The 25,896-nt window shown below is 30.4% G+C and overlaps 2 protein-coding genes across 7 annotated transcripts in view; both read right to left on the reverse strand.

The window, feature by feature from the left end:
* LOC100881580 (uncharacterized) overlaps positions 1–3,641 on the reverse strand; it is a 395,763-nt gene extending 392,122 nt beyond the window's left edge. For all 4 annotated transcript variants that reach the window (XM_076542275.1, XM_076542274.1, XM_076542273.1 and 1 more), the window contains exons 1-2: positions 3,482–3,641; positions 1,404–1,594 (exon numbers count right to left, since the gene is read on the reverse strand). The gene's annotated coding sequence lies outside the window, so the exon portion shown is untranslated. The remainder of the gene's footprint in view (positions 1–1,403; positions 1,595–3,481) is intronic.
* Positions 3,642–4,487: 846 nt separating this feature from the next.
* Positions 4,488–25,896, reverse strand: part of Ald1 (fructose-bisphosphate aldolase) — a 41,697-nt gene continuing 20,288 nt past the window's right edge. The window contains exons 1-6 of one of the 3 annotated variants that reach the window (XM_012292086.2): positions 24,265–24,735; positions 8,113–8,322; positions 7,206–7,649; positions 6,428–6,781; positions 5,840–5,969; positions 4,488–5,639 (exon numbers count right to left, since the gene is read on the reverse strand). In XM_012292086.2, coding sequence (XP_012147476.1) covers positions 5,874–5,969; positions 6,428–6,781; positions 7,206–7,649; positions 8,113–8,319 — 1,101 coding nt within the window. In that variant the 5' untranslated portion in view covers positions 8,320–8,322; positions 24,265–24,735 and the 3' untranslated portion in view covers positions 4,488–5,639; positions 5,840–5,873. Of the gene's footprint in view, positions 5,640–5,839; positions 5,970–6,427; positions 6,782–7,205; positions 7,650–8,112; positions 8,323–24,264; positions 24,736–25,896 lie in introns of those variants that run through there. The other 2 variants (XM_012292085.2, XM_003706182.3) reach the window with 2 other exon arrangements.

Below are 25,896 nucleotides of genomic sequence, written 5' to 3' on the forward strand. Positions count from 1 at the left end.
TTGAAAATAATAACACCAGTCAGTAGCTTCAAGATTGAATCTACGTTATTTAATGATGTACTAAAAAAACTTAAACTCTATTGTATACAGTCTCCAACAATGCAGATTCATAGCCAAAAGGAGGTGAAAATTTTTATTCAGAATTCAGAAAGATCCAGAAATTTTTAGCTTTTGTTTCAAAATTATGTAAAAAGAAACAAACATGTATAAAAAGAAAATTTATTCAGAAATTTGATAGAATTCTAAAAGAACAAAATCAAATATTTTCTATTTATTCATTGTGTTATCGATAGTGTGAAGTGGAAATAAGGGTTGCTGCAGCTTCCTATACGCGAATCGCTACAGCAACAATATCTATGAAAATAATTAAAGACTTAAACTTGTTGTTTATAATTTAATCAAACCTCTTCCTGCAACATTTTAACAAATACGTGTTTGCTCAATATGATTAATCTAAATAAAACGTAAAAAAAACGTTATTTCTGTAACTTGTAAAAACTTTATAACAGAAATAACTAGAAGTTTTATATTAAAAGAAATCTTCACATTAGATAATTTTACTGTACTTGTGAAGTTACTACAACTTTTCTTTCATGAAATTAATAATTTTTTAAGCACATGTCTAATTATTTATTTTCTAAGTTTGTTAGTGGACCAAATTGTAAATTATAGTAAATAGTAAATAGTGAATATTAAACAACTACTACTAAATAATGAAGAGTGAAGAGTAAAGAATAAAGAATACAGAGTAAAGAGTAAAGAGTAAAGAGTAAAGAGTAAATAATAAATATTTAATAACGAATGACAAACAATAAGTAGTAAATAGTAAATAATAATAATAGTGTATGAAATATAATAAATAATAATTGAATTACCAAATAAATAATAAATAGTTAATAAAATAAAATCCTTGGTGTCTTAAAGATTCACCCTATACATCCCTCCATTTATCATTTTTAAACCTACTGACATACAACGCCCAGTTCAAAATTAAAAATGAAGTTATTAAATAAACGGATGATAAAACATAAATCAATGTACCCATTAATTCTTCACGTCAATATGAATCAACACAGATTTCAAGAAAACCATCTCGACAAACTTTGTAACATAAAATAAGAAATTCCTTTATTTTCCCTGCTCTGATTTAATTTTAATAAAATTAAATAAACATTTCGCAAGTTATCAAAATTTCTAATGGATAAATATTCCTTATATCTAATAAATACTCCTTACGGATAAATATTCCTTATGGATAAATATTCTTTATATCTAATAAATACTTCTTATGGATAAATATTTCTTATATCTAATAAATATCGAAAAAGTATCGATAGACAAATACTTTTGAACGGTAATGTAGTTCAACATCGCTTTCTGACCTAGTAAAAGGTTACACGTACCTGAAATGTGATTTAACCATCGGGGTCAGTGTGGGCGCTGAATGTTGGATACTGGCTGCACGAAAAACCATTCAGATGCTTCCGTATAGAGGTATCTTATCCTGAATGATTGATTGGAACTGATCAATGGGTCGTTCTGTGAAAGCTTCAGTTCTTCGCAAGATAAAGATCAGGATTTCTGAAGCGAATATCTGGAGATCAGGATTAGTGTCATTGTTAGTATGCTGAAGCGTGTGTGCAAAAGTGGGGAACAGGAAATCAGAATGAAAGAAGATGAGCTACAGAGCTCCTCTTATGTTCTTTGCATAAAATTATTTTTACGTCGAAAAATCATTTTCAAGCATTAAGATGCTGCATATTCATTACTTTTATAACCTCTGCAAATACTGAATTGTACTAACGATTATAAAAAAGAAATTATGATTTGATCACATTTTTTTTTTATTTTCATCTATACTAATTGTTGATTTTAATATTGATTCTTTAACTGTTTATTTTTAAAATTATTATAAAATATAATAAAGGTGATGTGATTATAGGTAATAATTTTTTTTATTGATTCATTATTTAATACTGATTGTTGGTTTTAATATTGACTCTTAGCTGTTTGTTTTTAAAATTATTATAAAATATAATAACGGGGATATGATTATAAAAAATAGGTGATATGATTATAAGAAACAGCGAACAAATAAAAATTTCGAAAACAGTGAAAAGAAGATGACTGAACTAAATCATTGTCACCGTTTCATATTATGTAAATAAATTTCGAAAGGTCAAAAAAGTGTCCCCACTTTTTATTTACGCAAGACGTTAAAGCAAAGGTTCTTTCATAATATTAAAAAATTCAACATTTTACTTTGAATATCAATGTAAAAAAGACAGCATGATAAAGCAACCTTATTAGGTTAGTATACAACAAAATTAATCACGTATTCGAGTGAACGATGTTCATTTTTTTTCCACGAACAATCAACCCTTATTAAAGAACAATATTTAGCAGACCGTAATAAAGTACAAGGAACTTTGAAAGTTTGTTCAACCTACATTATTCCTGAACCGTAGTAAAATTCTGCATGTACTTCCGATATAATTTGATCATGAACGTAAAACGTTAGTTAATTTTCAACAAAAAAGAGATAAAATTATTATTGCGAATTTGTTGCAACATTTGTTGTAACATTAATTAATTTATGAACTATCAACAACTGTAACTAAATTATATTTAGTAACAAATATATTCGTGATATTAATTTATATTATAACAAGATATTTATAATATTGATAGTGATAATAACTAATTAAATTAACTATTGTTATTTATGACGATAAATAAAATTTTAGTAGAATAAATAAATTGAAATATTAAAAATCATACAAATTTTCTGTCACATGATTCAATTAATTAATTAATTTCAATATTACAGTTATATTTTATGAATAAAAAATTATTTACATATTTTATACTTGTAATATATTTAAAACGTTGTGATTATTATTATAAACTACTTGATCCAATTTTATATTTTATTAAAATAAGTTTTTATGCATATGACATTTATAAGCTACAGAAATAAATAAAAATAAATAAATTTTGCAAAACGTTTGATAATACAATTTACCTTATCGATCATCAAAAATAGGGATCTATGTTATCTACAGTCCATTAACATAAAAAGCGAAATATTTATGTAATATATTTTGTTTTTAAATAGTATGTCTTTCTAGAACCTTCGATAGTATTCTCCACTTCTGTAGTTTATTTATATATCTCGAGTTTACAACAAGTTTACGATCGTTGTTCAATAATTAAAAGTATTTATTGTAAATTACAATAAATGCGAGTGTTTGTTATTACTTTTTATATTACATATTCTAAAAAGAATGTATTTATCACTTAACGACTATATACTACTCTGCGTAAATTTAATTGTTCATAACCTCCTCAAATTGATGTCACTACAGAATTTTGAATAATGTATTTACTTGTATTTTATCTTCCCCAAATAATATACCTTGTGAACAATGAAGTTACTAGAATTGACAAATGCACAGTAAAAATTGAATTACATACTTACATTTTGTGAAATACGAATAAAAAGCAGGAGACTTTTGTATTTTCCGGCGCGAAACGCGGGTTTAAACGACCCATTGCAAATAGCGTACCCTTACGGCGAATCTAGAAACCAATTCCCCATGTTACCGTTGATATTTAGCGGGAAACTGTTTAGAAAACCATTAAATTTTTAGATCGTTTTTCAAACATTTTGAAAGCTTTACGACTTATTTAAAAGTGCAAAAAATTATTAATTATGTAAAACAACGTGTAAACTTTAGTGAAATTGTACGATATAATTTTGTTACCCTATATTATTACTGTACATGAGAAACTTCTAGATTGATGTTCTTGGAAGATTATCTCTGCAGGTAAAATCAAATAATTTTGAATTTCTTATGTTTCTTTTAATATAAATATGACTTTTCTTTGAAAGTAGATTGGACCTAAGACTGATCAAGTTTCAAAGCAGAATCACAGTCAATTTTGAAAAAATACTGTAAGTACACACATTTAACAATTTACATGCAGTAATAATAAAATAATTAACTCTTTCTTTATAATATATTCTATTTAAAGAATCAGAAATATTCACTTTATCATTTAGTTTCATTTTACTATTTGATAGTAAAACTACAGTTTAACTTGAATAGCGAAACACTTTATATTCATTATTTACTTTTTGTGAATACTTTTAGAAAAACATTTTGTTACCATCTAGATCTAGAAATGACTGCATTTAGCGTCATAACATTATTTTTCATTTTAGTGAACAATTTTTAATTTGAACAATCTCCAATTTAAATTTGAATTAACCACTCAGTTTCTCATAATCTAAGCTTCCTCCGTTAACTAAAATTGTTAAGTCTATTAAATAGAATATAAAGAAAACATTCAACGTTTACAAGACATAAAAGTCTCACTGCAATTAATTAATAGAATCATTTTAATTATATTAATACTAAGAGTATTACACAAGTTGGAAATCAATGTATTTGAAAGGGCATGAAATAAAAAAACACATTGAATACCCTCCACAGTGTATTTGGTGACCTAGATTACAATGAAAATATTAGATATAACATCGATGTACGAGATACTTTTCAATACGTTACTTAAATATCTATAATAAGATACACATATTGTATAAGTAGATGACATAATATTACTTCATAATATTCGACTCATTCGCTAACAAACAACATTTAATATGTATCTTTACTTTTTTTTTTTATTTTTTTTCTTTTACCTGTTTTTATACACGTAGAATATCATAACGACATTGACAATATATATAATATATATATATCTGCTTTTTATTGTAGTATTACAGAATATAATAACGCGTGCGTGATTCGAATGTCGCGAAATCTGTTCACGATCGAAACAAAGTATCTCTTCCCGATTAATATCGCCTGTTGGGCTCGTATGAATTCGTGTCGGCCACGTTTTCTCGATCATTATCAACCTTCGACATTTGCTCATCAAAGATGTTTACAAACAGCTCGGAACGAACGATACGCACGATGAAGATACGCGTTAAACACTCTTCACCGCGTGACAATCCCGGAGGATACGAATACGGGAATCAGGGCGAAAGTAAAAGGAAGAATTGTAGGGATAGCGCAGGTGAAGAGTGAAAAGCGGGAAGGGCGGTAATCGTTTGTACTTAGCTCGTTTGAAATGATCGAGAATCAATAATGGTCAACAACGTCTGCAGAATATGATCCTGAGTATACAATTTTATCTGCCACCGAAACACAACACATTCCTCAACTTCTGTACGCATTGAAAAACATTAAAATTCGATTGAGTAAAATCACGAAGTATGCCAATTATCGCGACAGGTTAAAATTGAATCGATTCCGTTCATTGATCGTGTAAAAGTATGACACATAAAACCATACAAAAGCTGCGAGAATGACTTGTGTTTCGGATATATTCGAAGCGTGTTTGAGTTTTCATTCGTTTTTCTTCACTGTCGATGGTAACGTTTTCATGCCAGCCACGGTGATCGACGTTGGCGACGTTCGACGAGCGATCTAATTGTCTAACAGAAATCCTTATCGATGTGCTAGAGATTAATTTTAATACGCGTGGTTTGCGACGAAAAGCGCGGCATCGCCAGCAGCTCCCGTCACGCCACCTGCGTATTTGCCAAGCGCCGATTCACTGTTAGCCTATAAAAATAAAAGTATGATTATTAGATATTATTTCTGATTATCCAACTTCAATATCAGACATTCTATACACATTATGTTATGCTAGTATTAACAAATATTGTGATATATTGCAAATATTAACACCATCACATGAACGTTAGCACTATGAAGAAAAAGAAAAAAAGAATAAAAAAGTAAAAGAAAAAGTAAATACTTACTATTATAATGTCTTGTGAAAAGAAAAGTAGGAGTTTAATAAGAGTGAGATGTCACGTAGAGGGAAGCATTAGCAGCTGCACTTACAATGCTGCCAGCAGCGTATTTGCCTTGGGAAGCAAAGCTATTTGCCTAAATGAGCACACAATGTACATACATGCCAAAAATAAATATAAAAAAAGAAAAATAAATAAATAGACTTAGCATAAAATAAATAAATAAAAAATTACTTAAAGAATAGAAAAGTGAATGTAGTAAAGAATAATAGAAAAATAAATATAGATATCTAAAAAACTGAATTATTTAGGGTGAAAAGACACAGAATATGTAGAATAAAAATGATACAGAACCATAACCATACATAAAGTGAAAAGATGATTCCAAAAGAATTTATATAAAATAATAAATAAAATAAAAACTGACTGAAAAAATGAAACATTAAATTTTAGTCACAAACATCAGTTAAAGCAATCAAACACAGAATAAAAAACAATTCTGCTACTACATAAAAAGAAGTAATATAAAAACTATTTAAATAATACAGAAAATTAAAAGAAACCTTAAATGCAGAAAGTTAGCGTCAAAGTTACCTTAGCCCTCTTGATGAGTTCATCTTGGCCAGCAGCAATTTGTTCCTTTTTACCTCCCCATGCACGGAGGACAGAAGCTTGGAGAGCACGTCCATAACTGAAGGTCAGGGCCCATGGTTTGTTTGCTGGGAACTTGTTGATGGCATCCAAGTTCACGGATGCTTCTTCCTCAGATTGTCCACCACTAAGGAAGGTGATACCAGGTACCGCAGGTGGCACAGTGCGCAGCAGAGCAGTCACTGTAGCAGCTGCAATCTCTTGAGGAGTAGCTTTCTTTGGGCAACTTTGACCTGGCGTAACCATGTTTGGTTTCAGCAGAGTTCCCTCAAGGTACACATGATGGTCATTCAGTGCCTAGAAAATATATCAGAATAAGCATCAAATAAATAAAACTAAAATGAATTCAATTACCAAACAAAATGAGTGATACCAACTATAATTTTACAGTAACTAGGAAAAAAGAAAAGTATAAAGCAACACAAAAAGTTCTACTTCAGTTTTAAACTCCAACATTTTCTTCACCAGTAAAGCAAGAGTTTACATCAATGGCATAAGTAAAGGTACACATTAATATTTATGAAACATTAAACTGAAATACATAATCTTGAAAAATGCAGCTTCAACTTTATCATTTAATGTTTTCTTTTCTTTGTCACTTTAAAGTTACAGTGCAAAGTACTTTATGTGCAAATGTTCATGAAACTCCAAGCACAAAACGAATGCTTGAGCCGAATTAATTCCAAATCAATGAAATCGATATGCAAATTACTACACCCACCTTGTAAACGGCGGCCAGAACTTCCTCCGTAACCTGTTGGCAACGAGCAAGGTCATGGTCACCATCAGGCAAAATCTCAGGCTCGACGATGGGTACAATTCTGGCGCTCTGGCAGATGGAAGCATAACGAGCCAAAACGTTGGCGTTCTCCAAGATAGCCAGTTTGCTGGGGGTGTCTTTCTTGATCTTCAAAACACACCTCCACTTGGCGAATTGGCATCCGTCCTTCTTGTATTGGATGCAACGAGCCTGAAGATCGTCGAGACCTTGGGTCGTGCACTCATCGTTGGTGTCGAAGAGTGGTACGACACCCTTGTCAACCTTGATACCTGGCAGGATGCCACGTTGTTTCAACAGCTCAACGAATGGTGTTCCATCGTCGGCCTTCTGGTACAGGGTCTCGTGGAACAAGATGACACCAGAGATGTGCTGGCCAATCACGTCCTAATAAATAAAATGAAAGAGAGAATTAGTTCATTGCCAAGATATAATGGAAGGATCTTACACTTTATGATTGGATGAGATTATTAAATTGAATAATTTAAAAGATTTAATAAAGGTAAATGGGTAGAAGGAAGAGATAGAAATCTCATTTCACTGGAGTCTTGTTGGATTTCTCAACTTGTTATTTATTTTAGATGAGTGCTTTTTAGAAGATCCTTTGACCACAATAGATTTCATAAAATTATATACTTACACATATTAAAAGACAAAAATATTGTGGTATCAACTGATTGATATAGAAGTTACGACTGATGCCACATATTTAATTTAACAAAATAAAGGAAATTAAGAAAGAGAGTTATAAATAATATTAAAAAAGGTAGTTTGATAGATGTTTGACTATAACTATTATTATCGTTAAACTTCCAAGTTATGTGACAATGATAATTGAACGTGACGATACCTTTGCAGAGGTGAAAAGGAGCTGTCTGTAGGCTCTACGATTGTCCTCGGTGTTTTCAACATTGATGTCCTTTAGACGTTTGCCAATCGTTGTTGTAGACTCATCCGCAGCTAGGATACCTTTTCCTGGTGCCACGATTTGCTGGGCAATGCTTTTTAATTCTTGTTTCAGCTCAGGTTCGAGCTTATCATACTTTTCCGCAACCATTTTCTGCAAAACAAGTAACATTCGAAATTAATATAACGTCACACTAAAACATTGCTTTGTAAAAATGAATCAAAAGTATTCTTGATAAAGGAGCTATTAATCTATTTTTTATATAAAATATTTTTGCACTCATGTCCGTTTATCGGTATTTATAACAAAATATGAAAGTTCCGAGCAAGATATTTGATGTTTATATCAAATATGTTATTTCAGTTTTTAGATGGAATTCTATGTACTATGAACTATGTACATATGTACTATAGCAATAAATAATCAACAAATGATAGATAGGATTATTAAAAATAATAAAAGCAACAGCAGTATGTACTTTAAGTGCAAGGTTTCGACATTTTTAATTACTTACTAACAAATTGATTAAATTACAATTGATAATTGAATACTTTTAAATTATGAAATGTAATGTAATTGATAACTAAATATTTTTAAATTAAGAATTACAATATAATTAATAATTTAATATTTTAATATAATATAATTAATAGTTAAACGCTTTAAAGTTGAGTAACGTAATTAATTTAATGATTGCAAATTTAAGAAGTAATATTTGGTTCATTAAAGAACTTCTGAGTTAATTATTACAACTAATCGATAGTCGATGAATCAATAAAATAAATAATTGTATTCTTACTTCAATCACGATTTCATAATAAAGATTAAGTCAATTTTATTTTAAATTGTACATTTTATTGTAAATTTTAAATTCTGTATTTTATTGTACATTTTATTTTAAATTATACACTTTACTGTAAATTTTATTTTAACCTACATATTTAATTGCATATTTTATTTTAAGTTACATATTGTATTATAAATCTTATTTTAAGTTGTACATTTTATCATAAATTTTATTTTATACTGTACATTTTATTGTGTATTTTACTTTAAATTCTATATTTTATTGTAAATTTAATTTTAGGCTACATGTTTTATTGTAAATTTTATTTTGGGCAATACATCTTTTATATATTTTACTTTAAACTGCGCATGGCGTCATAAATTTGGAGACTATTGTAAAGCTCAGCTGTGATTGTATCTATTATGTTTCCCAGGGAACGTAACAAAGCTGTTACATGAACAATGCCAAAAGAAAAATTGTCCAAGGATATTGGAAAATTCATGGCAACATCTTTTCTCGTTTTCCGCCGCAAAGGCCTTGTTATTTATTAAATTCACGTAGGTGGACTGTAGAAATTCAAGTTCAAAGACCACCTCTGGCGTTCTCTGGTCTCTTTTAAGTCCAGCCTTTCGTCGCTGCACAAGGCATTGTGCACATGAAATATCAAATGTCCACTAAGGCTTCCGCGACGTAATTGAATTTCACAGTCTCCCATCAACGTCAATATTTCATAAAAAGAAAATGTTAGTCTGACCCATTTCTCCACCTTCCTCGGTTCCACTGCTTTGATATCGAGCTAATAGACCGCTATATTCGTAACTAATACGACGTGAGGGTCGTCGATGTACCATACATCATTTATAGTTATATTAAGGCACCAAGAAACCCATAATACAGACAACTTGTCCGATCGTTCAGCTTAATGGCTAAAGTTTGTAATTGAGGATTAATAATTCTCTGTAGTTTCTATTCAATAAATAATAAATCTGACTGACTGTGCTAATGAGGAATTAAGTGGGCTTTCTAACCAAAAGTGAATAGAATTTACAACTGTGAAAATTTATTAATTTTTATTGTTGGGTTTGACTGAACTTGTAGATAAAATTGTGTTTATAATTGTAGATAAATCATTTTTTGTAGACTTTTTTTATAGTGTTGTTTGTAGGTTATTTTTTGTAGATTAGTATGAGTTGAAATTTTTCAAGTATTTTTAGATTTTCAAGTTTTATATTTTTAGTTGTTAATTTTGGAAATTTTCAAGTTTTTACAAGCTCGATTCCTAAGTTTCTAAATCTTCAAATTCCAAACTCTCCAAATTCCCAAATCTCCAAATTCCCAAATCCCCAAATTCTCAAATCTCCAAAGTCGCAAATCTCCAAATTCCCAAATTTCTAAATTCCCAAATCTCCTAATTCCCCACTCTCCAAATTCCCAAATCTCCTAATTCCCCGCTCTCCAAATTCCCAAATCTCCATATTCCCAAATTTTCAAAATTTCCACTCTCCAAATTCCCAAATTTCTAAATTCCCAACTCTCCAAATTCCAACCTCTCCAAATTCCCAAATCTCCTAATTCCCCACTCTCCAAATTCCCAAATGTCCTAATTCGCCACTCTCCAAATTCCCAAATCTCCTAATTCTCCACTCTCCAAATTCCCAAATCTCTAAATTCCCAAATTTCTAAATTCCCAACTCTCCAAATTCCAACCTCTCCAAATTCCCCATTCTCCAAATTCCCAAATGTCCTAATTCGCCACTCTCCAAATTCCCAAATCTCCTAATTCCCCACTTTCCAAATTCCCAAATCTCCTAATTCCCCACTCTCCAAATTCCCAAATCTCCAAATTCCCAAATCTCCAAAGTCCCAAATTTCCAAATTCCCAATAATGACTAAATTTCCATATCCCTAACTTGCCAACTTCCCAAATTTCTAAATTCCCAATCACCAACTTTCCAAATCTCAAATCTCCAAATTCCCAAATTTCAAATTCCTAAGTTTGATATCTAGCCCAAAAAATTTATATTAATAAAATTCGAATACCTGACCCAAACAATTCTAATTACTAAATGATTCATTAAAACACCACGTAACTCCGTTAATAAGAAACAAAATAGAATTAGTTCCACTTTCTCAAATGAAATACTTGATCTAACTAAAATGGCTGAACAAAATTCCGTACAACACTGAGAGTTTGCAAAAAGAATTTTAGCACTTGGCAAGGCTTGTACGATCATTAAGGTTGATGAGTGAAGTTTGTAATTACAGATAAATATACCTAATATAAGTTTGATAATGAGAAACAATGGAAAAGCGTTAGTGAACTTCTTAAAGTTAAAATACTTTAAATGTAAAATTACGAAACTATTTCTTAAAATTGCACAATTAATTTTGGATTAAAATATGCAATGATATTTAAACGGAAGAGACGAAACATTAATTAACATCGTTTTAATTACGTACAATTTCTGGCGGAAGCACTTTAAAATTATACCCAGAATCAGCCTTTGACGCGATGGTAAACATTTTTTGAAGAGTCTCTTTAAAAAAGGTTTCAATGCTGCTTTGCACGGCTTTGCAAAGAAAACCTTTGTGCCCTTTGCGTCGTACAGTTTCTTAATTAGAGGCTTTATAAGCTTGTGTGTAAAAACATAATTACGATTTTTTATCTTGTAACTTCATCGTGTACTGAAGTTGCTACGCACTGAATTTCAAATAACAACAAAAAATAGTTGTTTTAAACAACTTCGAATAATAAAACTTTTTCAGAATAATAATAAATTGTTTGACAAATAATATACATTATTTTATAATTATTGTATAAATTATCATATTATTGTATTCTGTAATTATTTTTATTTGATGTACGATAGAATTAATTTAAAAATATTCTTGATTCATGAAAACTGTATTGTAATTTTTTATCTTGTATATAATTTTATCTATAAAGTAACCTAGTAAAGTAAGTTACAAATAGTAACCTTAAATAATAAATAACAAAAATTATTACTTGTTTAACAAATAAACAAATTTATTGCTTTTATAACTGAATAAAAATTATTATTTAACAAATAACACAAATTATTATTATATCTCTTTATACACAATTACTTTTATGTTTACGATGATTTTCTTTTGAATTAGTTGAAAGAAATCCTAAATTAAATAAGTCCAGTGATAAATTGTTAAATTTTATCAGGGTTGACTTTATTCTTAACGAAAAAGCAAATTTTTGTAAAATTCTTTCATCATAATTTGTAAATAAATAACATGAACAACTTTTATTTCAAACGCTTTCCTGGAAGATTATTAGAAACACAAGATGGCGGACATTTCACTGTACTTACTATGGTTTGCAAACTTTGTATAAATATATAATAATACAAAAAGCATCTAAAGGTATTTAACAAAATACGAAGGCTATTAAACACTAAATATTCTTTCAAACAGAAAAAGTATTTTAATAAATATAAAAACTACTAGCCCCAAATTGCTAAATAAGTACAGGTAATCTAAAACCTAAGTACAAATATTAGAAAGGTAACGTTGTAACAGTTTTTTGATTGGACATCCAACCAGTACTTCGGTAGGACAAAAAGAAAAACGTTTTGTGTAAGTACTGTGTCTTCATTGCTACAAGACACTCCAACCGTAAATGGAAAGCCATTTATCTTACTAGAATGTAACGCGCAATATGGTGAACATTAATCTTCATCCCCGAGATAACATTTGAAGAATAAATTTATGGTGAGGGCAGATGGTAAGAAAAGTTGCCAAGGTGTCGTAAAAAGTCGCGTAGGTGTACGTGTATAAATGAAACTTACAGGGTGTAAGCTTCTTGATGACTTCCCGACTTTATGGGAGTTTGACGGGTCGTCCGAGTTTAGGTATAAAAGGATTAACGTGAAATATGTCGCGATATAAAATTATTACTTTATGGCTCTCGTGGAAAGAAAAATAATTATCGATATCGATTGAAAAGTACTGCTAATTTTTTTCTTCTTTGTGTACGTTCTAATCTTAGTTTGTAATCTTGATATCGAGAATGCTGCTTAATCCTTGTGTCAATTGGATTTCTAAGCTAATTTTTGTTTTAACCTCAAAAATTATTGTGTCTGTTAGAGTATTTGAAAACCCTTCTAAAGTACTATACTATTGAAATTTTTACTGCCTTTTTATGAAAATAGGAATTTCCTAAATGGGAGAACTGCAATGTTTGTATTCTTATTGTGAATATTGGCTAAGTGAGGTTTAAGATTAGGTTAGATTTAAGTTAAAAGATTTATTAAAATGTCATTATTAAATTCTGAAAAAGTTTATCAAAATATTATTAGTACAGTGCTAAGTGAATTTTCTAATTAATTGTGTTATACAATAAATATGTAATTGTTTTAATTGAATCTTTCTGTCAAGCTAAATGAAATTAAAATAAAATGAGAGGTAAATTAATTCTGGTAAGAAATTTTACCATTACGTCTTTAAACACAAGGTGTTTTAATAAAACTTTAACACGCATTATTAACAAATAATTTAATTAATAAAATGAACGGAAGTTTATGTCAACGATTTTAAAATTTTGAATGTTAAAAATAAATCTCATCAATATCAATGTTATTTAATATTCGTTATATTATTTTTATATTTGATATTAATGTTTAAGGGTACACATTTTAATGAAATGTCCTGTATAAATGCATAAATTCGAAACAGCTTGTGATTAAGAAGTATGGTATACAAACTTCGTTCAAATTAAAAGAGTATTTGGTTTATGATAAAAGAGAAAATTAATGAACTTTGGAAATGTATAAATAGGAAATTATATACAATTGTGAACATTTTTATTACTGCAACAATTATTTATTCGTGAAAGCAACGATAAAAAAAATGACAGACTGAGCTTTAAAATGTGTATTCTTCATAATTAAAAAAAAATGTAAATCTGTATTTTTAATAACTAAAAAAATGTAAATACTATAATAACTAATAACAAAATTTTTAATAACTAAAACAATAAAAGATACTTTCACGTTAAATTCCAAAAATTGAAAGAACGTGTCTAAAATTTAAATTCGTCATAAGGACAGTAATTTCTTGAAATGTACAGATATAAATAAATTTGTCAATACGTGAAAATTAGATTGTTCTTAAATGATATTAAATATTATATAATGTGATAAATCGCATATCGGTGAAACTATATATTGTACTGTATTATCGTAAATTGATTTCCTTTGACTTGAAGCGATTACTTTTATTATACAACATATTATGGAAACTCAGTGTTGAAATATTGTAGAAACTAGTTACACATAATTAACATTATATTTTGGAGGTTCTAAAATTAAAGAATAGCTTCCTGGCAATATTTTTTAAATTTCAAAAAATTTTGAAGACTAAAATAAGTCTCAATTATTTTCTATCTCAACATATACATATAAAGATATAGTAACATTCTTTGTTCATTACATAGTGACACTCATTTATATAAAAGTAAAATGTTTTGCAGGGAAAGTTTGCAAAGACGTGCAAAGTTTTCATATAAAATTGTTCAAATAAATTGGTATTTGCAGAAGTATACTAAACAGACTTGTTATTTAAAAAAGACACGATTTATTAATTAAGAATGTTGTTCTAGGACGAATAGTTTTCGAAATAGTTTTCACACTCAACAAAGTTTATTTTCATCCCCTATATGTGAACCTTTGCTACTATGCACCAAACACGTATTCAAAACGTATGAAATATATGTTTCCGATATTATATCACATTCAAATTTTATCAAAATCAAGTAAAAAGCAGTTTAAAACTAATTTTCAATGTTAAATTCCTCTTTATTTGATTGATGTCTGAAGTTGTGCATATGAGACATTTTCTCATACTTTTTCTAGTCATAAATTTCAATTTCTTTCACTGTCTATTTCTTTATAGTAAACATTATAAATATAGTATAAAATATTATATATATTATAAACATAGTATACTATTTACTATAAATTAATATATGTGTCTATTATTCACAATATATACATTATTTATAATATATGCATATCACCTACATTCATTTGCTTTTATTTCCAACAGACAATAAAATTTTTAAAACATTTTTTCAATCTCCCAGAATTATATATTAATAAAAGCAAATACATTGAAACTCAATTATTGCATACCCATAATCATAAAAATTAATAGTATCCTGTTTCTTCAAATTTAATGATACAAAAACATTAATCCTATTAAGCTAAATAATCCAAACAATAAACTCCAAGTGACATTTATATAATCATTAATTTTATTCCGGCCATCAATAACAAAATACATGTTCTCTTTTCATTAATCCGTTTATTTATACTCTTTTGTAGTCTATTTTTATCACTCTATATTCGTGGAATTTCAACTTTCATCCAGCATGCGACACACGTTCAGAATGCTGAAAATTAGATGATGCAAACGCGAGGTACAAGATCGATAAAGCGGGTACAATGAAAGTCTCCATTCAACAGCGATCGTAAACAAGCCCCGGTACACGCGTGCATATAAACTGTGAATTATCATAATGACGTTACAATCTCCATTAACAAGAAATTTACATGATACACATATCGATTTTCTATTCTTTACGACAGTGTGAAACAGGGACTACTAAACTTGTAACTAGCATTCTGGTATTCGTATAAATACGTGCTTTGGTGATCTAAAATATTATTTTGTGGGTTTCGTATATTTTTTTATATGTATACTCTATGTATTATGTTAAATACATATTCTGTACGTTAATTGAGTTAACAGGAAAGTTTTCAATTTTTCATTTGACATAAAACTTTTTAACTTTTCATTTAAATAAAATATATAACATTCACTAACTTCATTAATATTTTTGTTTTGTATATTCTAAATTATTTTTTGTTCTTTCAGATATACTACATAATTTAGCATTTAACATTTATAGAAGTTGATGAACTGATTGATAAGTTATAAGCTGATAAAAGTAACAAGGACTTCGTTGTACATAAATTATCGTAATTTCCACAGTACTTCCATAGTGTAATTTAACATTTTTTACTTTATCTCGTATAAATCTAAATGTCACAATAAACATATAGATTAGGAGTCACCTAACTAAGTAGTTGAGCAACTCTAGTTATAATATTATAGAATTAAAAAGAATCACAAAATTTATAAGAACTAACAACTTTTTAAATATCACGTGATTCGCGTATACATACAGGGTGTCCCGCAATTAGTGTAGGACCCGAAAAGGGGTGGTAGGTGGGGCGATTCTGAACAACTTTTTCCTTTGCCAAAATATTGGTTGAGGCTCCATTTTCGAGTTATTAGCAAAAAACACTGACCAATGAGAGCGTGCATAGACCGGGCGCGCGAAAGCGTGAGCGACAGCTTCGAATATGACGGCCGATCGTCGTCGTGAACAAACGTATAGATACCGTCGGTATAACGTCGGTATATCGTCGGTATAACAGGAAGCTATTAGGTGAAAGGTAAATTGAATAATGAATTAAGAAGTTAAGAATAATATTAAGTTCTTCGTAATTCGTGAATGGGAGATAAACCAATTAGTTGTTGTTTACCCAGACCAAGTATCTTGTATTTATTTTAAGCCTTCAAAAAGGAAAAAGAATAAATTCACGAAAATTCATTCTGTCGATTATTCTAATGAAGCAAATGAATGAATTCACGTTTCAAAACGAATGAGTACCTTCCCTACGAAATGGGATAAAATTGGAATAAAATATCTAATGCAGTACCTCATTGAAGTGAAATAAATCAATTGCTGCGTACGTATAATTTTAAAAATACGGAAACAACTTAAATAAAACTTACCCATTGATTCATGAAAAAACTAGCTTCAATAAAAAATATTTATGTCACCGGGTAGATCCACCGATCAGAGCATCAACAGCTGATATCCTGGCAGGGTCAATGAACTCTCAATTTATTTCATTGTCTCTTTCTAATAATTGCACAACATAAGCACGACCGGTAAACGGACCGAATGAAAACGCGTGAACGATTATTCATAGATATGTATGTTTAACGATACGCTATATTCTCATTATAAAGTATCCGAATTGAGGAATCGATATTATATTGTATTTTATTAGAAGACATTGTTAGACTGGCCACGGATCGCGGTTTCGTTCTCGATCGCGAGGCATACGTCGCGAACGGTTGCCATGCAACGATGATCTGTTGAACGACTGCGGCGTCGATCGACAGTCATCGTTTATTGTCGAAAGATACGTGTTGAAATAAAATGTATCGTTGTTTTTAATCAAAAATTCTGTTTTCTTGCTTTCAAGATAATATAGTTTAAATTATTTCTGAATATTCGTTTATGTGTTTTCATTCGTCGTATTTATGTGTTGAACTCACAGTGAAAATTAGTGAAAATTAGTGAAAAATGACAGAAAAAAGTGATAATGAAAACTAATAATGAGAGATGACAGTGATAGGTGACAGTGAAGTTTCTTGAGAGTTTTTTCAGAGTTTCTATTATTTATGAGAACAGTAAGGATCGGTGGATCGACCCAGTGACAAAGATGCATTTTCATCGTGATTATTTGCGGTTCAATGGGTGAGTTACATTTAAATTTATTAATTATTCAATTCAAATTTTTATTTGTTGAATAGAAAAGTTATTTAATTTTTTAAAAATGAGAATTTGTTCTTTTTCATCATCACAATATCGAACGAAAATAATTTTCCACATTTTATCCGTTACTTCTTTGCCATAACGAATAAACGTATCGAATAAATTCGATTTATTCTGATTTCGTTATTTCTTATTCAGGAATGAATGGTAATTCAAGAATAAACCAGATTTTTTATTCATTATTCGATGTAACTTTCATCTAACAGCTTTCTATTATACCGACGTTATACCGACGTTATACCGACATTATACCGACGCGGTATCGATACATTTGTTCACGACGACGATCGGCCGTCACACTCGAAGCTTTTGCTCACGCTTTCGCGCACCCGGTCTATGCGCGCTCTCATTGGTCTGTGTTTTTTGCTAATAACTCGAAAATGAAGCCTCAACCAATATTTTGGCAAAGGAAAAAGTTGTTCAGAATCGCCCCACCTACCACCCCTTTTCGGGTCCTCCACTAATTGCGGGACACCCTGTATATTAAGTCCTTATTAACCTTGTCTATTACTTATGTTGATACGATTTTATGATTTCTATGTTTCCATGAAATGTGTCTTAAAACACCGTTGGGATTGAAAATGTTAAAGAACAATAACTTGATAACTATTAATTTTTGGACCACTATACCTCAATACTTTTTTATTCAATATTACACACTCTTTTTAACTGTATACTTAAATTTCATATTACGATTGAAAAAGTAAAAATCTGAATCTTAACAAAAATTAAAAAAACAGCAATAAATTATTACATTATGTGAACGTTATGATGATATGTAACTTTTGTTTCGACCATTTTGTCGAAATTTAAATTACAACAAATAAAAGCAAGTATAAAATGATTTAGATGAAACGTCTTCTTAGATGAATCTCCCTGTATAATAAAATCAAACTTGTAATTCAGTGCATTACATTACTTTCGATTGGTTGGAAAAAAATTTATAGAATTATGTAAATACTTTTAAAGTCATTGTTCATAATTAATTTTTATTGTTCACTATATTCACTAATATTTTTGTGAATTTTACATTAGTTCTTTCCTCAATTTTTCTTTGTGCTTTCATAATAAATGACGAATAACTATGAAATGTCCTGATAGAAATGCAATAAATAATCAATAATTATTTACATACTGTAAAATAAGTAAATAATTATTTACTCACTGTAGACTATATAGTAATTTTGTATCGAACGTATTAATAAAATGTCAAACGTCAAGCTTCAAATTGACGTGTCGTAAATGCCATTTTACATCGCTCTTATGTCATCGAATAAGCCAATTACACAAATTTTTGTATCTAGGTAAAGCTGCGTATTACAGAATTATTTACACGCTTATCACAACAAACTAAACTATTAAAACGAATAAAATTACTGCTTTTATTGTAATCGTGACAGTTGCAGTTCAAAAGTATAAATATTGTGGAAATTACGATAATTTATGTATGACGAACTTCTTGTTAGTTTTATCAGTTTATAACTTATCAATCAGTTTATCAACTCCTATAAATATTGACCTTTCGTGATTCAAGTATGCCTTCTAAATATGTACAAAGTAAATTGAACACTTTTATCTCGAACATCTGTAGAATTTAAAGACTGCAATGGAAGAAACATTTCAAGGATAGATTTCTTTGATTGTGAGTTTTGAAACTTACTTTTTTATCGGTTTTAGATTTTTAGAAACTAGAGTTTGAGAGATATTTTTCTATTTAAACTCATTCTATTTTCCTTTTCGACGTTCCAGATTTTGAGAAACTACAGTTTGAAAGCTATTCTTACTTTCCTATTTAAATTAATTTTGCAATGAAAGTTTAATGATATTTAATTTTTATTCATGTACAAAAACTGTGCAGAATTTTTCGATACACTAATATCAATTTTTAACCTTTAGTTCAATTTTAGTTTTTAGTTTTGTATGAAACTTTCAATTTTTTACTTAACATGAAAATTTTTTATTTTTGGTCTTATATGAAACGATTAAAATTTTTATTTAATATGAAAATTACCAAATTTTATTTAATATGAAACTTTTCAATTTTTTACCTAAAGTGAAACTGTTCAATCATTGATTTAATATCAAAATTTTTTATTTTTTATTTAAAATGAAATTTTTGTGTTTGAAACTTTTTAATTTTGAATTAATATGAAACCTTTCAATTTTTGAGTTAACAAGAAGCTTCTCAACTTTTTATTTAAAATGAAATTTTTGAGCTCGAAGCTGTTTAACTTTGAATTAACATGAAACGTTTCAATATTTGAGTTAGTAGCAAACTTTTGAATTTCTGATTTAAAATGAAATTTTTGAGCTCGAAGCTTTTTAACTTTGAATTAACATGAAACGTTTCAATATTTGAGTTAACAGCAAACTTTTGAATTTCTGATTTAAAATGGAATTTTTGAGCTCGAAGCTTTTCAACTTTGAATTAATATGAAACGTTTCAATATTTGAGTTAGCAAGAAACTTTTAAATTTTTGCTTTGATGTAAAACTTTTTAACTTTTGATTCAATGTAAAATTTTTTAACTTTTGATTTAAATAAAATATATAACATTATATTGTAACAAAATACACCATATACATAATGCGAAATTACAATAAAAATAAGTGGATAATAAATTACAATGAAAATAAATGGAATTACTATTCCATCAAACAAAGTTCTAAAACATAAAACTTTTTCTGTAAGTACAATTTGCACACACATAACCGTAAGATAAAAATAATTTCTCAAATAATAGATAATTCCCACGAATTTGCATAAAAATTGTACAAAGTTTAAACTCCGCGAATCAGGATTACCAGCCAGTGTTCATTGTAGTCCTCTCTCAAAGTGTTCACAGAATAATTCATATGATAAAAGACGCAGCAACTCGTGCGTTAATGCAATGTCAGCTGCACGATAAGATGTGTAGCCGTCGTGCAAACAGAATGCTATGAAAACCAAGACCTTTGTAAGAGAATGCCTAACCTTTTCCTATCCTTAATTTCTTTTACCTACTCCTTAAATTACAAAACAGATGAAAGGAGTTCTTAGTAAAGTACATTGTATTCTTAATACGTGACAAATATATTTTTCATTTATTATAAGAAGTGGAGAAATTAAAATTTATATTCAACCTAACCTAAACTAACCTATTCATCTAAATTATTTATAAGGTACACATTCCACAGTGGAAGTTTACACTACCGTCCATAAGTATCCGGACACTTGGTTTCGTTACATAAAACACAGTTGAACTTTGCACGAAAGGTATTTAGGGTTATCATATCATTTGTAATAATTATTATTATCTTTTTTGAGGTGTCATAACATAATAGAATTAATTTTTAAGTACAAATTATACAATGAGAGTGTGAAAGTAAAATTCATGTCCAGAAGTACAAAGTCCAAATTTGTGAATCCAATGAAACGCTTTCGATTCTAAAAAAAATTTTAATTTCTACTGTGTTTCATTTCTATGGTGCAGAACGTATTCAGAGGGTTCTTCGATATGTTTCAAATGTTTGTAAACTGTTGGTAGATGTTTAGGTTCCCTCAATGGAGATGAGAATGAAGGTAACGCAATGCACTCGACAGTTTCGGTTTAGTTCGTCTGTAGCTTCTTTTCCATCGAGATACGAGTTCCAAACGAGAATTATTAATCGAAAAACGTTCCAATATTCTGATCTTCGCAGAAAAAAAATTGTTTTTAGTTACTGTTGTAGATACTTGAATAACTTTCATGCAACGCGAATGCATATTTCGCTTGTGTCCGGATACTTATGGACGGTAATGTAAATCTTACAAATGATAGTTAAATCTTACAATTAAATGACACAGGTCTACTGATTTCAAAACATCCGATTCAAAACGGTTATTCACGGGAAGTGAGTTTAAAAAAAAGCGGGAAATTTAAATCGATAAAGGGTTGACGGAGCACCCGTCTTCGTCTGAAATAGAGAACTCGATCTGACGTCAACCATAGAGCAACGATGCAATACCGTTCTCGGGATACAATAACGGCAATAATGGGTCTCTTTCGTGCCACGTTGATGGTAATCGTGATAACGATAATGACTTGCTAAATTGATACGGCGACGCTAATGGTACTCTGGTTTTAATGCGCCCGAACGAACATCGAAGAATCACGAAACGTTGCAACGACTTCATCGTTTCGTGACATTGACAATCTGTTTGGGGTATAACAATCTTAACCGTATTATTTTTCAATTAGAAAATAGCTCTTTATACCCCTTCGTGTGACGGAAAATATTTGGAGAATTAAATGCAACGATTTGTCAATCAGTTCTGTTTATCTTTGACGAGATAAATTTGTGCTTATTGACGAGATAAAAATGTAACAGGGTGTTAACCTTAAGCACGATAGAAAGTGTAGGTTAGTTATTGAATTCTTAAATTTTCATACTTTTAAATCGATAGACATGTTGATAGACAAATTCTTAGATGCGAAATTTCGTGATCTACTAAACTTCACATTTTCAAGCTTAGAAATTGTATTTGTGGAAATTTTTGAATTTTTAAATATTTATATGCTGTGGTTATCAAATTTTTTAGTTTTGACGTTTTCAAATTTTTCTAGTTCTCAAATTCACAAATTCCTAGATTTCTAAGAAGCTGAATCCCCAAATGTCTTTTTCCTCAAATCCACAGATTCCCAAATTTCTAGATTTCCAAGTTCCTAGATCTTCAAATCTCTACCCTGCAAAATTCTTACATCCCCAAATTTCTAAACTCCCAAATCCCTAGATTCTCAAATTTCTAAATTTCCAAATTTCTAAACTTCCATATCCCTAGATCCCCAAATTTCTAGATTCCCAAATTTGTATATCCCTAAATTTCTAAACTCCTAAATTCATAGATTCCCAAATTTCTAGACTCCCAAACCCATGGGTTCACAAACTTCTAAACTCCTAAATTCCTAGATCCCCAAATGTCTAAAACCTCAAAATTCCCAGTCGTTCACATTCCAAAATCATCGATTTCCCAAATCTTTTGATCTCAAAACCACAGAACCACAAAATTTCCTAATACCTATGTCCCCAATTCCGACAATCCTCAAATTCTCAGAGCCCCAAATCCCTAGGTTGGTAAATTCCTATGTTCCCAAATTCCTGCGTCCTCAAATTCCAACGTCCCCAAATTTCTAAATGTTCAAATTCTGAAATTTCCATATTCATACATCCCCAAATTCCAAAACGCCGTGTTTAATTCGTTCCTAAATCTTGAAACCCCATAAAATTCTTACAAATCAACGAACTGATAGTTTCTTCACCTTACTTGTCGTATTTCTCCTAGGGAAGCCAGATTTGCTCTGTGCTGTATAGTTTTATAGGTTTAAATGTACTGTATATAATTATATAGGTTTAAACAGACTGTCTAATTATATAAGTTTAACCAAACTTTATATAATTATACACATGTAAACATACTCTACATAATTTTGTAGGTTTAAACATACTCTGCAATGTTATAGGTTTAAGTAGACTCTGTATATAGTTTCAAACATGGTCTTCATAGTTTAATAGGTTTAAACGTGTTCTTTATACCTCTTGAAACCTGTTTTAGAAAATGTTTTTATCTTTTTAATATATCATGAACTTTTTCGTTATGTTTTATCCACACAAACTGAATCATTTCGTTCATTTTAATATTTAAATAATCTACCTTAAAATGGATAATAAACTTGCAGAAAGGACTCTTCGCCACAAATGAACTTATAAAATGTGATCATATTTCAAGGAACGTTTTCAGAGTGATTTAACATAAATAATTACCTAGTTTCAATACAAGGCTAATTAATCTAGCAATAGTACAATGTCAGATTTAATGTGACATCAAATTAAACGCAATGTCACATTGAACATAATATCAGATTGAATGCAACATTATATTCAGATTGAGCTTGTTGTCAAATTGAGTATATAACATTAAGCTGTACATGATGTTAAATTGAATATGTCAGATTCAACGTAACATTAAATTGAACTTAATATTAGACTCAACATAACATTACATTGATCTTATTACCAGATTTAACATAACATTAAATTGAACTTAATATTAGACTCAACATAACATTACATTGATCTCATTACCAGATTCAACATAACATTACATTGAACTTAATATTAGACTCAACATAAAATTACATTGATCTTATTACCAGATTCAACATAACATTATATTGAACTTAATATTAGACTCAACATAACATTACATTGAACTTTTTACTAGATCAACATAACATTACATTGAATAAAACGTCAAATTCAACATAATATCAAATTAAACACAATGCCAGATTCAACATAACATCAAATTGTGCAAAACGTCAGATTCAGTAAAACATCAGATGAACGTTTAAGCATCAAAGAAATTTCTCAGAATTATCGAATCATAAATGTGATTATAACCGGCTTGAAGAGAAGGCTAATTAAATACCAAATCAGACAGAGTAAGAATAAGTACCCTTTACCCTTTCCGGGTTAAAGGAAGAAGCGACAAAGGGATGTTCAAGAAGGATATCGTGCAAATTCATCGTGGCAAACGATACATCTACATAAATCTCTACGTCCCAATAAAGAAAAGTTACAACAGAATAAGCATAGTTATTTCTCGAATACTAGAATCTTACCTTTTCACATGAAACGGGTCGATGCGTCGTTGATCGTAAACAAACCGGATCCCACGACTCGCGTATCACGGCACACGTACATACAGTGTCAATAAATATAATGACGGTAATTAATAGTAACGATAATAATAAGAATAATAACAACGACAATAATACGTTCTTTGGTGTTAGTCAGTCCGCTAAATATAGGGTTCGGTATTTCTGGAGTCAATTTAGTATACGCTTTACGATATTATAGTTGTACCACCTCTTTAATATCACCGACAATATCGATACGAGAGACTAGACAGATAAAAGACCGAAGGCAAAAAAGTAAACCGATCGCTGCGACACAACGTTCCCTCGGCTACGATGCTGATGGTTAGCTTAGGGGGTCCAGCCGAGAGGACCCCATTTTGCTTCTCGACTACATCTTAGCGGCTCGTCGGGAAAGAAAATGGCGCCGGGTCGCGTCTCGTACGAGCACGAGACGACGACTGGCTTTATCCGGCCCGTTCGCCCCGTTCAAGAGGCGGCAGGGGTACCTGGCTGCAGTGCAGTGTCGTAACTGCAAAACAGGGGGGTAGTTGCTACACACTCTCTCTCTCTCTTTCTCCCTTTCTGTCGTTGCCTCTGTCCCCAGCTTTCCACCACTCTTCTTTCTACGCGTGTGTCTCCCTCTCTGTCTCTCCCCTCTGCTCCCGTTGTTTCATCCACACCAGCAACCCTGTGCCTCTCTTCTTTCACCTGACGACCAGTCTTCCTATTTTCCTGTCGCTCTCTTTCTCCCTTTTTGTCCCTCAGACACCTTTCCTCGTTCTATCCCCTGTCTGTGCAGCTGTCTCACTCTGGGCCGCCCCTAAACGAATGCCCCGTCCTTCTTCAGCGCGCTGCCCGCCCGCCCATACAGAGTCGAACTAGGGAGTGGGCTAGCCGCAATGCAGCACGCGCAGACGTTCTCGAGACTACGCCTGTATTATTCCCCTGCGCACCCTGAATCCGTGACCTGAGACATCGGCATCGTCACGCGAGACACGGGAGACCCGTGCCCGGCGCCGGGGATAGACGTTCCTCCATACCCCGAAGGATTCCTGTTACCAGCGACGCATTGTCGTCAAGGTACTACTAGACCGATGCTTTCTTGTCATTTTATTACGAATTCGAGAATGATGATTCTCGTAAATGGGGAACGTTTGTTTACGTCGTTCAAACGTTGATATGTTTTTTGGGAATTCATAAAATAATTGAGAATGTATTTTTAGATACTCAGTACGTAGCTGAGGAATTAGACGCAGGTTAACCCTTTGCGATACTCTGACTCATGACGCACTCAGAGTTCAAACACGACTTTCACTCAAATTTGAAGTTCCAATTATAATCTGCATAGTCGACTATAAAATTGACAGAACATTTTAACTTTCATTATTTTAACTCTGCAGCAGTGGACAGTTTGACTGACGCACCTGACAAATAAATCGAACTGCAAATTTGCACATTTTACGTATATAAATAATTTTTCAAATTTCCAAATTTTCAAGTTTCATAATTTTCAAACTCGAGGGTCTTCAAATTCCCACATTTCTAAAGATGCAAATTAAAAATTAAAATTAAATAAAAATTAAAAAAACTTGTTTGCAATTAAATGCAAAATAA

This window comes from Megachile rotundata, chromosome 2, assembly GCF_050947335.1.
Source record: "Megachile rotundata isolate GNS110a chromosome 2, iyMegRotu1, whole genome shotgun sequence".
Classification (NCBI taxonomy): domain Eukaryota; kingdom Metazoa; phylum Arthropoda; class Insecta; order Hymenoptera; family Megachilidae; genus Megachile; species Megachile rotundata.